Source organism: Tupaia chinensis, unplaced genomic scaffold (assembly GCF_000334495.1).
Source record: "Tupaia chinensis unplaced genomic scaffold, TupChi_1.0 Scaffold000270_1, whole genome shotgun sequence".
In the NCBI taxonomy this organism is placed as follows: Eukaryota; Metazoa; Chordata; class Mammalia; order Scandentia; family Tupaiidae; genus Tupaia; species Tupaia belangeri.
In genome coordinates this window covers 3,085,172-3,099,236 of record NW_006159750.1, presented here as the reverse complement: position 1 = coordinate 3,099,236, position 14,065 = coordinate 3,085,172, and the positions used below count along the sequence as shown (strand labels likewise).

At 37.2% G+C, this 14,065-nt stretch overlaps 1 protein-coding gene across 2 annotated transcripts in view; it reads right to left on the bottom strand.

Annotated features, from left to right (window-relative positions):
* Positions 1–6,609, bottom strand: part of NTNG1 (netrin G1) — a 307,364-nt gene extending 300,755 nt beyond the window's left edge. For both annotated transcript variants that reach the window (XM_027772277.1, XM_027772278.1), the window contains exon 1: positions 5,959–6,609. In XM_027772277.1, the coding sequence (XP_027628078.1) occupies positions 5,959–6,204 (246 nt within the window). In that variant the 5' untranslated portion in view covers positions 6,205–6,609. The remainder of the gene's footprint in view (positions 1–5,958) is intronic.
* Positions 6,610–14,065: the final 7,456 nt, after the last annotated feature.

Below are 14,065 nucleotides of genomic sequence, written 5' to 3'. Positions count from 1 at the left end.
CCTAAGACAACTCAAAAAAAAAAAAAAAAAAAAAAGCTTCCTCTAATCTTTGTGTAAAATTGGAGCTTCTCATATATGAACCATGTTTGTCTGACTCAGCATACTCTAGCATATCCTAAATTAAGAAATATGTGTGTGTGTGTGTGTGTGTTTCTAACTAATTAGGTTCTATGGTTTTCTGTTCCCCTTTCATCCTGACTGTTACAAGAAGTAGTTCTACTATTAACCAGGCCACCAGGCTGTCATTTAAACGCTTTGCCTCCATCTGTCCTACCCAGCCTTTTTCTTCTTGTTTTCTGACACTGCTTAACATAACATGGCTACCAGATCTTGTTTTCCAAGTGGCCCTTTTGACATGCTGTGAAATAATATTTGGCCTTTACATTTGGAATGCTGGTCTTCTCTGTTGGTACTACTTGATGTTTAGTTTTCTCAGGATCCTTCTTTACTTCCATGGTGGCAGCAACCATATGTTATTTTTTTTGGGGGGGGGGGATTTGCTACAGGGCATGTGCGCTCGCCAGAAAGACAGAGAGAGACAGAAAGTCAGAAAGCGAGAAATCACCCCCCCCCAGGGGGGATGGCCACACCACAATCCCTTCTCCTCCATTCTCCTCTCAGGATTTTGGGCACGCACGCACACACACCCGGCATGAGTTTAAGCCACCGGGTCTGGGATTCGAATCGCGGTCGACTACATGGGAGTCCAGCGACATAGTTATTGCGCTAACTGCTGGTCCCAACCATGTGTTATTTGACTTTGATTCTCTCTACCACCACTTAGTTTTACATATGCTATATGCTCTGCTTACTTCACTGTGCACAGAGTAGCCAGGAGTAGTATTTGTGAAGCTTTAGCCCAACTGAGACAAGAGCACTTGTGCACATAGAGAACACTGTCAGAACAACAAATGCCATGAGGTGGCTTTAGGTTTCGTTAGGCCCATCATAACCTTTATCAGTTCCCTCCCAAGGCTTTCCCCATAAACCACCCATACTATGCCAATGCAGCCTCTGCCTAATCCACTAGATTTCCTCCAATCAGATTGCAAGCCTGAAGTGCCCTGGAGATGCACAGGGTCTTGATAGAAAGTAGCAGGTAGCAAAACTGTATGCACCTCTATTTGAAAATCAGATACAGTTCTTTAGACTTGATGCAACAGACAGTATCTTGTTAGTTCCCTAACAATGAAATACTTGATATATTGACATATCAGAAAGATTGATCTCCATGGGAATTAATTCACTACAAATATGAATTAAACTTTTCTAAGAAATAAGTCTAAATAATGAACTAATAACAATGAAATGTTAATAATGAAAGAACTGAAGGTTTTTTTAAATTTCATTCTGGCGTAATTAAGGAATAAATCAGTTCAAATGAAAGATGTCACTGTTATTAAAACTTCATTCATTTATTGAATCATGTTTCATGTGAACAGAGTGTATTTTTAAGATTATTCGATTATTATATAAGTCAATGTCATTTTCAGTTTTTAGAAAATTGATATTAATCCCTTGCCATTGAAAATGTAACTGAGCTTATCAAATTAATTTCTCAAAGGCCACCTGATAGCCACCAGATGGCAACCTGAGCCAATGTCAGAAGTTTAAGTTATGGACAGCCCTGAGACTATGCGCTACCACTCATTCATCCCACTGGGAACCTCTGAAATCCTGAAACACAAAGGCTTTTTACCACTTCTGCAAATCCCATTCGAACATAATGAAATATAGTCTATCCACCATGCTTACAATAATTAAAGTTTTTTTTTTAATTCTTAATAGGAGTCTATCTTGAAATAGCACAATATGGAATGATCGTTAACAGACCTGTTACAGTACTTGAATTAATGCCTATCAAGAGCACAGGCATACATTAGTAAATTTCCTAAAGGAAATCCATTTTCATTTCAAATTCTGACATTTTATTTAGAAAAATGGTACCATTTCTTTTACTCATTTCAGTAAACATAATGAGGGTATTGCTAACTACACCTTAGAGTACTTTATTTCCTCTCCATTTTTTTCAGTAATATGAGTCTACTTACAATTAAAGGCATGCTGCATTAATGATGCCGAAAGTCTCCAAGGAAAACATTTAATGTCCACCTCGTAATATTATGCCAAAATTACATGCACAGAAGACTTTTTAATAATCTTTGTTTCCTAATTGAGTTTTGATTGGCTCTGAAATCCATAGCAGCACATAAGGGCTCACATTTCTACAATCATCAGCAGTTCTGCGCCATAAATTGTATAAATGCACATGACTTCTTCCGTCTGCAGGCTTCTTTTCAAAGCTTCTGTTTAACTTATCCAGAAAATTAGCTGCAGGCTGGAGATAATTGTAGATAATTTTGCCATTTTTAAGCCACTAGGGTGTTGTGTGGAGATATGACAGCTAAGTTTGTCTAAACACAAAGAACAAGTCACAGCTCTGTGTTGTCACTTCAGCTTTACACACAGGTTCAGATCATCCTATGTGCTCTTTATGCAAATTGAAGCAAATTGTAGTCATGAGATGATCTGTGATTTCTAACAAAGCTATGCTACTGAAGCTTTTCATGTGGCTGAAAGGACAGTATCTATACAAATCTGTTATCCCAGCCTAAAAACAAAAAACAGCAACAAAAAACCCCTGATCAACCTTCCTCAATCCTTAACAAAAACTCAGATTCTTTTCACTTAACAAAAACTCAGATCTTTCTTAGCCTCCATCAACTTAAAAAGAATATATTAAATTAAAAAGAAAATGTATGGTGTTCAACATACACAATTCATGTGTGTGTGAGTGTATGTGTTTATTTCTCCCCATCCTATTCTGCTAGCATAAACAGAAGAGGCAGAATTCCCCCCAAAAGCTAAGGTTTATCAATGCTGGTATAATTGTTATGTAACAATTATAAATTACTTGAAGATTTACTAAGGATATCATCCAGGTTAACAAGCAGAGATCTACTGTCACATGGAATCATATGCTTTTTTCCTGAAGTTTCCCTCTATATTAAAATAAATGCAGCATTCCTGGATTGTTACTGGCATATAATGATGGAGCAAACGCAAAAAGCAATAATACACACTCTTAATGCAATGCCCATGAACTTCAACTTTATATGAAATAAATCAGTTATGGAAATTATAAGGTGTTTTTCTGACCAAATATTCCTTCAGTGTTCAGAATTGCTATAGCCACAGCTAATGAGGGTGTCACTAGCTGAACAAATGATGACTGAAAGCATTTTGCAGCAAACATTTACATACAGGGGCTAAGTAGTGACTGTGCTTATCTGGCAGCTACCCTGATGTAATAGGCCATAATGACTCTCAGGGAGCAGGTATAGATGCAAGTGTCAAGGAGGGGAAAACGTGTAAGTCATAACACAAATGATTTTATGGATCCCCATTAGACCCGGGGCTAAGGAGCACCTAAACAGGTCTAATATGACAGCATCCCGAGACAGTTTTACAGACTCGTGTCAGGAACCCTTATGCTAAAGAGTTTTATGGAAAATCCAAACTGGAGGAGGAAGTGTTGCTATATCAGACCACTACCAATGGCTTACAAAGTATCCTAAAGCGTGCATTTAAAAGATAGATTATTAAATATTATGCCACTCATATTCATATTAAGGAATACAAATTAAGTTTTGATGAAAAACATCTCACACACCTTACACTTTCTCAGAAAACCATTCTGCTCAATGACAAGTTTAAATCCACCAAGCATTTTGAATTTCTGTCTCACATTAAGATACGGCCTTTTAAAAGACTACCCTGTGAAGCTTCAGATGAACACACAAAGCATACATGTTATTGCATTTGAGAAAGCCTTAATTATTCAGCAGCCCTAGAATCATGTCTATCTGCAGAGATGTCATTATACTTTTTATCTTATCTTATCTTATCTTATCTTATCTTATCTTATCTTATCTTATCTAAGGGTCTCTAATAGCTCTTAGCCAGTGGGTAAATAGGAACCAGCTTGGTTTAGGACTTTAGACCATGTCCCTTTAAAAGGCAGGTAGTTCTGTAAATTCCCACTCTACTGGCAAGGGGAGAAAGAAGCCAGCTGCAGACACCAAGTAAACTCTTCCTTCCACATGATGGACAGGAGCAGTGCTGAGCAAGCATTCTCTGGCCAGAGGCTGAGATCGAGGAAGCCACACAGACAAATCACACCTCGAACAGCTCAACAGGATCTACACAAGTGGAAACAGTACCTTGAAAATGGATATTCGCCACTTTACTTAGACCTGTAAATTATTAAACAGTTCCAGAAGAGGTATATTGTTATAAGTGTCATGTAAGCCAATATAGAGAGCTAGAGTGTTATAATAATATGAGGAGTTGGCCCAGAACTCATCCTCTGTTATAAAAACTGGAAGATCACACAACTTATCACCCAAATAGCAATTTCACCCCAGATTTGCAATGAGATCTTAAATTTGACCTTTTATGAGAAATTATTAAAGTCCTTATATAAAGCCCAAAAATGTCCCTGCTGTTTTACAGATTTATTATAGTTTTGATAATGTGTTAGAATAAACTTCTTCGCTGGAATTCTCTGGTTTCTAAAATGCAACTTCTTTGCAAAGCACATACCTGTTTCCCAGAGAGATGGGTCCTCTCTTTGAAATATTTAGTTTTTCAGGGCACTTTAGTCATAGTGACACTTAATAGCCAAGCTCTTTTTCTCACTCTCCACAAAATCAGGTTTAGACTATAATTCAAACTAGTCCCCATAGGCACTTCTGAAAAATGGCAAGCCCTTAGCTTCTAGGTGAAAACACTCTTTATTGCTCAAAATTGTTTCTTGTTTCAAAATCTTTTCTATAGTGCTAGGTCTAAGATGATCTTATGCTAATTTAACTCACTGGGGACTGTGAACAGATGCTACTTTGATTAATAGTTTCACTATCCTGAAAATGCCAGGCCAGGTTCAAGATAATAAAGCCAGGTAAGAATACTATTAAAACCTGCCATGTGATTATGTCTGTTCTGTGGAGGAAAATGGAATCATAGTTCTTGTTATCAAATAAAGACCATCTATAATAAAAAAAATAACAAACCAAATGAACACACTGTCTGAATTCTTTATCACATTAGTTTACACTATTTTAATCACCAATTTCTTTACTAATACCGTATGTTTTCAACGACGTCCTCAGTGAAAATTAAATGTGTCACTCCAGCGTTACCTTTTCACATCTTTAACTTTCCACTCAGAAAGACATGCACCTCATGAGGACCATGAATTTGATGACTTTGGTTAACAAAAGGATAGTATCTGAATTTGTACGCCTTGGGTCTCTGCTTTACAATCCTCCAACATTCATCATTAAGTACCCAAAGAAAACTGAGACCCTTGAATATAAGAGGCTTTGTGAATTGGCAAGTAAGACACTTCTGGAAAAGCTTCTCAGAAGTCCTGTCTCCTCTGCTTTTCTTTTCACTGGTCTCCTCAACAAAGATTTACAAATCACAGCAGCTTCCTGGTGAAGGAAACCATGAGATCTGCTCCAGCTTTGACCTAGAGAACTTTAACTGGCCTTACACACAGGTGTGAAGAAACATTTGAAGTTTCAAAATTGGTTTGCTAAAGAATTTTATCCTTAGCATAACATATGGGACCTAATCATTTTCCTAACCACCAACTGAAATTTAACCTTCAATTGGACGTTTTCTTTAATAATATACATACAGTGCACCTGCCTCTTGGTGAAACTTTTGGTTTGCAGAGAGGCAGCTGGTAAGGTCCAGTGTATCAATCACATTGTTTGGTCATTCCAGGTAATGTACACCTCCACTGAGAACGAAGCTAGCCTGTTAACTCAAATCTGCCACGTGCAGACTCAGCTCATGCATGGATTGAGTCTTTACACTCACTGTGTTTGTACGGCATTTATGATTTGAACCTATTTATACCAAATATTCTACTCAAAAGGGTTACCTCACCATTGCACAGAATGTCTCGGGAGGGTCTCCACAGGTAATATCCGGAGGATCCAGTTTCACTTTCAGATATTTTGTCATGTCTGTGGATTCTGGCTGACAGGCCATGTAATCCCAAACTTTCCCTTCTTCTGTGTAAATCTGAGTCTTACACACATCATAATGTCCCCACACCAAAGGGTAGGGCTGCATCACTGAGGATACTGTAACCCACAGGGCATGGATCGACAGGAATCTTGACAAATACATCTCTGAATTCTTTGCAGTCTTCGTGGGAACAACAGCAAAGTTTGCTTATCTGTGATTGGTGTCTATTTTACTTATACAAACATACATATATATGTGTGTGTATATATATGTATATATATGTATATTTATTATTTAGGTAGGTCTGTATATTAAAACAAAAAAGAAAAAAGAGGATGAGCTCTCAAAGCAGATTCCAGAACCAAATGTGAAGGATGAAGATACCACGCATGTTTAGGTATACGGAGGACTTTGGTGGGAGCCTAACATACTTGTGTGTTAGGCGATAATTGGAACTTGCAGCTTTGTCTTTGTCCTAGAACATATCTGTTAGACTCGGGTCCAGTTTGGATTTTGTAGAAGATGTCCAGTAGTAGATAATACGTCAGCAAAGTGATGGCTTTCCCGTTGTACATCCATGCATGGATTGAGTCTTTACACTCACTGTGTTTGTACGGCATTTATGATTTGAACCTATTTATACCAAATATTCTACTCAAAAGGGTTACCTCACCATTGCACAGAATGTCTCGGGAGGGTCTCCACAGGTAATATCCGGAGGATCCAGTTTCACTTTCAGATATTTTGTCATGTCTGTGGATTCTGGCTGACAGGCCATGTAATCCCAAACTTTCCCTTCTTCTGTGTAAATCTGAGTCTTACACACATCATAATGTCCCCACACCAAAGGGTAGGGCTGCATCACTGAGGATACTGTAACCCACAGGGCATGGATCGACAGGAATCTTGACAAATACATCTCTGAATTCTTTGCAGTCTTCGTGGGAACAACAGCAAAGTTTGCTTATCTGTGATTGGTGTCTATTTTACTTATACAAACATACATATATATGTGTGTGTATATATATGTATATATATGTATATTTATTATTTAGGTAGGTCTGTATATTAAAACAAAAAAGAAAAAAGAGGATGAGCTCTCAAAGCAGATTCCAGAACCAAATGTGAAGGATGAAGATACCACGCATGTTTAGGTATACGGAGGACTTTGGTGGGAGCCTAACATACTTGTGTGTTAGGCGATAATTGGAACTTGCAGCTTTGTCTTTGTCCTAGAACATATCTGTTAGACTCGGGTCCAGTTTGGATTTTGTAGAAGATGTCCAGTAGTAGATAATACGTCAGCAAAGTGATGGCTTTCCCGTTGTACATCCGATAACCCTGAGTGATCCTCAATGCTCACTGCTCACAAGGAATGCTCAGGCCCTTTGAGATATCAGTATCTGAAGCGAAAGGATGAGTGTCTATAGTCCGGTGTCTCTTTCCCATCAATCATTCTTTTCTTCTGGCACCAACACCCTTTTAGAAACAACAAGAGTAAGAGTTATTGTCCCAGAATCAATGCATTACAAAACGTATGATATGTTGACATTTTGGAAGTGAGATGCAATATAAGGTAAATTGGTGTAATATGGATAACCTTTACTCAGCTGCCTTGCTAGAATGAGCAAAGCTCAGAAATCAGTCATGTTGGGGAGAATTTCGACATGAAGGATTTAACTCTTCCATAACAAAGACAGATGTGTGTGTTCCAGGTGAGTTACAGGTTTCGCTTCAAAAAATTCCATTTCCATCTTGAGAAAACTGAGAGATAGCAGCTGGATTTAAACATTTCTCATATATTGTAGTGCTAGAAAATCTTCCAACAGAACAATGGAGGAAATGAGCACTTTTATAACAATGACAAAGAAATGACAACTACTTGTATGCCTTTTGTCTCTTGGCAAAGTAAGCCTGAAAATCTGCAAATGCCCTGTACACTTCTTAGCTTCTGTTAGCTGGAGTGAAAACTAGAATTGTTGGTATGAGCCCATTCCTTTGGGTTTATTCATTATACTGAAAGAATTTAGCATTTTTTTGCTTAGTTGCATTTAGTGATAAAGATAACTTGGTTCTCTGAAAAAAATATTCAAAAATAAAACTAAAGAAGCAAATTTTCCTTTCATAAGAATTTTCTATGTTCTTACATCTTTTTATAGTGATTACATCTGCATTTGCAGTTACTTTCTGTAACAGAGAAGAATTTGTTCCAAAGGTGAATATTATACGCTGCTTTAAAACTAAAAGCTCTGTGGTAAAACGCACAATTTAAAATGCATGTATAAACATAGCCGAGGGTGAGTTAACAGGCCATGAAGCAGAATAATATGGCACTAATTCTAAGAGAAAATCAAATTACTATTTTAAAGTACCTTTGGTTAACTGATAATGCAGCCTATGTAACTATGGGTACAAGCAATTGTTGAATTTAACTGGCAACTTTTTCTCTTTAGAGAACATGATCCAAATTTAAATAAACACTAGTATTTGTAATCCAAGTATTTTTAAAAAGAGTGTTTGCTTAATTAGTTGGTTCATATTCCTAGTCTAAATAAGTAACTATTTTAAAAACAATTTATAAAGGGCAAAAAAAAAAAAGCCTACAGCTTTGGACAATCCCATTATAGACCCTTCCCTTTACATTAAATAGCTTAAATATGGCAGTTCGCTATCTTCAAGCAATCTTATAAAGGAAATTTACTATATTTAAATAATGCACCATCTTAAAATGAACTAAGCCACAGAGACTATGAAATGCCAACAGATGGTTGAATTGTGTTTCCATAGCAAAGTAATTTATAATAATTGCTTTATGGATGCAAGTGCAATTTTCATTATATTCAATTCATAAAATGTTATCATACAGCTGCAATTTGTGATATTTTCTATTAGGAAAAGTGTTGAATATTTGAGTTCCTATGAAGCAATAATTAGCAGTTTGTCTAAACATGTGTAAACTACAGATTTGAATCTGCCTCTTCCTTGTAACGTAAAGACTATACTGTGTTGAGCACATTTCAAAATCTTAAGTCACGAAGAAAAAAAAATGTCACAGAGAAGCATGTGTTGTGGCTACTACAGCCTTCTGCTTTTTAAAGATTCATTAGATATTTTAAGTTCACATTTTCAGGAACATCCACTAATTTGACAATTAATAATCTAAAAAAGTCTTAAAGGGATACCAATGTACTTTTTCTTGATTCTTTTTTCAACTTATTATTTTATAAGAACAAGAAACAAACATTGTTGAAGGAGAGGAGGGAATGGGCACTAAAACTAAAGTAGTGGCAAATAAGCAAATTATTAACTGTAATTCTTCTTTTCAAAAACACAGCAATGTATTTATCAAGAGCACTCAAACTTTGAAGACCTAGAATTGATTGCTTTCAGTGTGAATTCAGTGTCATGGATTAATTTTTTAACATTATTTAAACGCATGCTTTTAAGTGTATGGTTCCCCTTTATTTTTTCAACCGATAAATAGTATTGCCCTAATTCATTTCTTCTTGGTTACTCTATCCTCACCTATAGGCTGCCTTTCGACAACCACAAAAGAAAGAGTGATCATACATTTGTACATGACACTAAGGAAATGTATGTGACCTGTTTCTATCTCCTGGCACAACGGCAATCCCAATATAACGAATTCTCATTAAAGCATACCAGAATTATAATGATGGTCATTATACAGGATTATGGACTATACTATTGATCGGATTTTTAAAAACTGACAGGGGAAAACGCAGAGGAGGGCAGAATACTTGAATATTAGGCAGTTGCAGGCCTGTACGACAGACATTCTTGACAAGAAGCAGCCAATTATAGCTTAAATTTCTGGCACATAACCAGTTGTGATTAATAGTTTTCCATTACATTACAGACATATTATTAATGTATTAAAAATGTCAAGCTTTGGCAAGCACTAATATGGGATGGCTGAGTTAGGCTGCAGAATTTACATTTAATGAGCTCCCATTGACACAGAAAAAGATATTGACCACGGCATGTTACAGATCAGGAGTAGAGGGTCACTGAGCTGTTCTTTAATATTAGTGTTTTATTTCACTGTAGTTTTTACGTTTGTAGAATCGCCTACCACATATCCTTCATTCCAGGGCCTCCTTAATTTTCAGTGCCACATACACTCCAAAGAAAATCCCTTTAACTTCAAATTAGTAAGAGATTAAATCTATGAACTTTGATGACACACAATGGAAAAGAAGCCTCTGTGCAAATCAGAAATTTGCTCTTGAAGTATATTTATGGGCTTTTTAGAGAAAACAAAATGATGTAAAAGTAGAATATTATTTCTATCCTAACCTATTAGGTAATGGAGATTACCTAATGGCACAGGTTCTCCTCTGGCTCTGCTTTCAACCAGGTTAGAGTGATTGATACCTGCTCAAGAGCTGGGGTCGTCATGGCATATTGCAAGGCAAACTGACTATAAGAAGGCAATCTATGACACATTTAGAGACTTAGTATACTGAACATAACCCTTCTAGCCATAACTGAACTAATTGCCAAGCCACGTGACCTTTGGATTTGTCTCAGGTGTCCACATCACTTCAATAGAGCACTTCAGAACTCTGGGCAGCCCTAATTCTAGTTCTTTACTTTGTGGACCTTGAGAACTCACTGTAATCAAATACTGCTATCATCTCCACCTGTGAACTAACTACTGCGAAGTCCTCTTTGGTAGAAAATATACATTAATATTCTGTGAGTTCTTCATAGACCTCTAGTGTGTAAATTTGCAGAGCCAATGAAAAAATATTATGTTATTGCCCTCAACTTGATACATATTATTGATCAGGACTAAAACAGGCTATAAATGCCTTTGCATACATGGAACATATATTTTTCCAGGATGCTGTAGTTAATTTTCTTCCACCTTGGATTAACTTTGCAGAAGGCATTTCATAGGCCCTTTCCCTTATAAGAAAAAAAAAAAAAGTAATAAGCCTCCTAAAATATTGCATGGATGTATTAATGATTAAAACTATAGACAATAATATTCCAAATAGCTTTCAGCATTCGTTTTATTATATAATCTCACTAGGAGCTGGGGGTGGTGGTAGTAAGCTATTTATTCTATAAATATTCAGCTCTTTGGGGGCACCTGAAATAGACAGCTATTTATTCATTCTTTATAGACATTAAGAATTTTATAAATATGCATGTTTCTGAATGGGAAGGAACAAAAGGAAAACTGACTATAATCACAGTCCACTGAGTGAAAAATCCAAAGAGAAAAAGACATACAAATTCTATAACCTACCAAAATGAGCAGCTACCAATAGTCATAATAATCTCATATGAGATATTTCAGTATGTCTTGAATGCTCTTTGCACTTATTTGTTGTGAAAAAAAGCATTTTCTAGCCATCCTTTTGTTAACTGTCTCTCAAAATATAAGGAATGTAACATGCACTGCAATATCATTAGCATATCTTACTAATACTTGATTGGATATTATGAGCAACTGTCTATCCTGAGATTCTTAATAATACCACCTAACACACCTTAGTCTTAGAAAAATCTCTATTTTCACAGACAGAAGACTGATGAGAGAAATCACACACCATGTATTTTACAGGATGTTTGAGGATGGGATAATGCATAAAGTTATTTGGGAATCACTTAACCCTAGAAGAAATCTGGTGTTTATCATAAGAACAATACATTTCTTTATTTTTATATAGGCAAATTCAGAGATCCAAGGTCTCAAAAAAAATCTGAGATCCACCTTAGAACTACCTGAAATTTTGAAATGACACTCTGGATTCTGAAGATAAAATTGTTGTTAAGAGTATGTTAAATGTCTTACTGGCCCATAATGTAATTCATTTCACATTTTTTCAATTAGTTTTCTAGGTTGTATGGAATTTTATTTCTCTCCAAGTGACTGGATGCTTTTGTAACTCAAAAACTCTCTCCACATCTTTACAACACTTAGAAAACCTATCAACTAAATGTGTAATGATTTAACTTTTTGAACACATAACATGGTGTTTTTCAGAATAATAATGGAAGCCATGACAGATAATTGTACCCATTGCAAATATACAAAAGGAAACTGTAAAATACCTTAGGTTCTTCCTTAAAAGACTATCCTGAATTATATTAATACATGTGCCCAGTGAAAACTGACAACACAAAAATCTTAATAGAAAACAGCTTTGTCTCCAAATCAACTAAATGGTTTCCTTAGAAGACTTTTAAGTTTATCCCTCCTAAATTTCACAACAGCAAATATCATCAAATAATCACCAAACATATGTAATTCTGAGTGCCCTCATGTTAGTCTTTAGTGGTGAAACATCTCTCTTTTCATGACATCCAGAAAAGAAAAGAGAACATATCCCTTAAGTATATATACTGAAACAACATTGCATGTGAGATACTTGATGTGTTTTTTTTTCCTTTTCATGCTGATCCACCTGCCAAGTTCCAAATTTTATCTTAATGAAAAATTAAAAGTTGCTTGTCTTCAAAAAGAATCTTAGACAGCTATTGAGTTGCCTTTCTTTTGCCAAAGAGAAAGGGAGGCAGGTAAGACATTCAAAGTGACACCATTCAAAATATTTAATGAAAGGAGGGGTTGTTAATGCCCTCATAGGTTAGAGATGCTCCTTAAGGGCCAGGCACATCAGAAAAAACCTTGCCCCTCCCCCAGAAAAAGAGGATATCTGAAGAACTTTCTAAAAAAGCCTAATCACTAAGCATATTTAAATAAGTTATTTTAATGGAAGATCTTTCTGGCTTTTAAAAATCCCATTTGTGTAAGAAAACTTTTCATATTTTCAGTCATAAAATTGGGCCTTATTTCTAGAGAAAACCTACAGCCAGATTCACCATATGTTTAGTGGAATTCTGAATCTTACTCAGAATTTTCCATTCCAAAGACTGACAAACTGTTATGATAAGGAGTGGTTCCATTATTCCCTGTGTAAAAGAAGAATGGGGAAGGAAAGGGGAGAGAGGTAACAAAACCCTCTACTCACTGGAAATCTACACCTAGTGTAACGATAGAAACTCAACCCGCGACTTTTCCAAATAAAGTTGCTTTAAAATCCCCGCTAGGAATTTTCTTCCCTTGCCCTGTAAGATGACAACCTACTCTTAAGTGCATGACTGAGAAAAAAAAAAAAATGTTCCCCGGGTGAGGTTACTAAAATGAACAGCAGAGGGCGCAGTTTCTTTTTTTATCTAAGTTTTCCCTTGTATGAATCACTTAATTGGTTATTTTGGGCCCAATAATATTCAGTATTATTTGTATTATATATAGATATCCACAGATCCATACTGGAGAGCAATTCAATGTCCCCAGCCGAATCCATCAACTGATTACTGTGACACCGGCAAAGAATGAAAAAAATACTCCAAACAGCATTCCTACACCAAGTCTTTCTTTCCCTCTTTCAATTTTCTTTCTCTCCAACTGCACCACACGGGATAGTAATGCTTTGATATCGTACCAATAAAGGAGATTAAAAGAGGGGGACTTCAAAAGCTTTCGGTGTGGTCACCAGCTCCACGGAGCGGGCAACAGGGCAAATGGTCTTTTTCCCCAAAGCAAAGACAATTGGCGAAAGAAAAAAAAAGAAAGAAAGAAAGAAAAATACCCCTCCTGCGCCTGGCGTGGTCAGGTGTGTGAGCCGGGAGAGCGCGGTGTGCCTATCAGTCCGAGCACCGAGACACCCGCCCCGAGCCCAGGCTCTGGAGACCGCAGACAGACACGTAACCTGCTTGGGGCGCACACCCAGCAAGACTTGTGTGTGGGTGTGAGAGAGTGCGGGTTGTGTGTGCGCGCTCCGCGCGCTGCCTCCTCCAGGCGCTTTACAAAGTTCCTCGCCCACCCGGAGCCTTCCCTCCCGCCTGTGGATCGCACTGGGGGGGCTGGAGGGAGGGAGGAAGCCCTGGGGAGAGGGGCAAAACGGGAGGCGCGGGGCGCTGAAGGACAGGGAAGCCAGCGGCACTTACCGTGTGGCCCGGTTGCCCTTGCGCTGGGCGGGAGCCG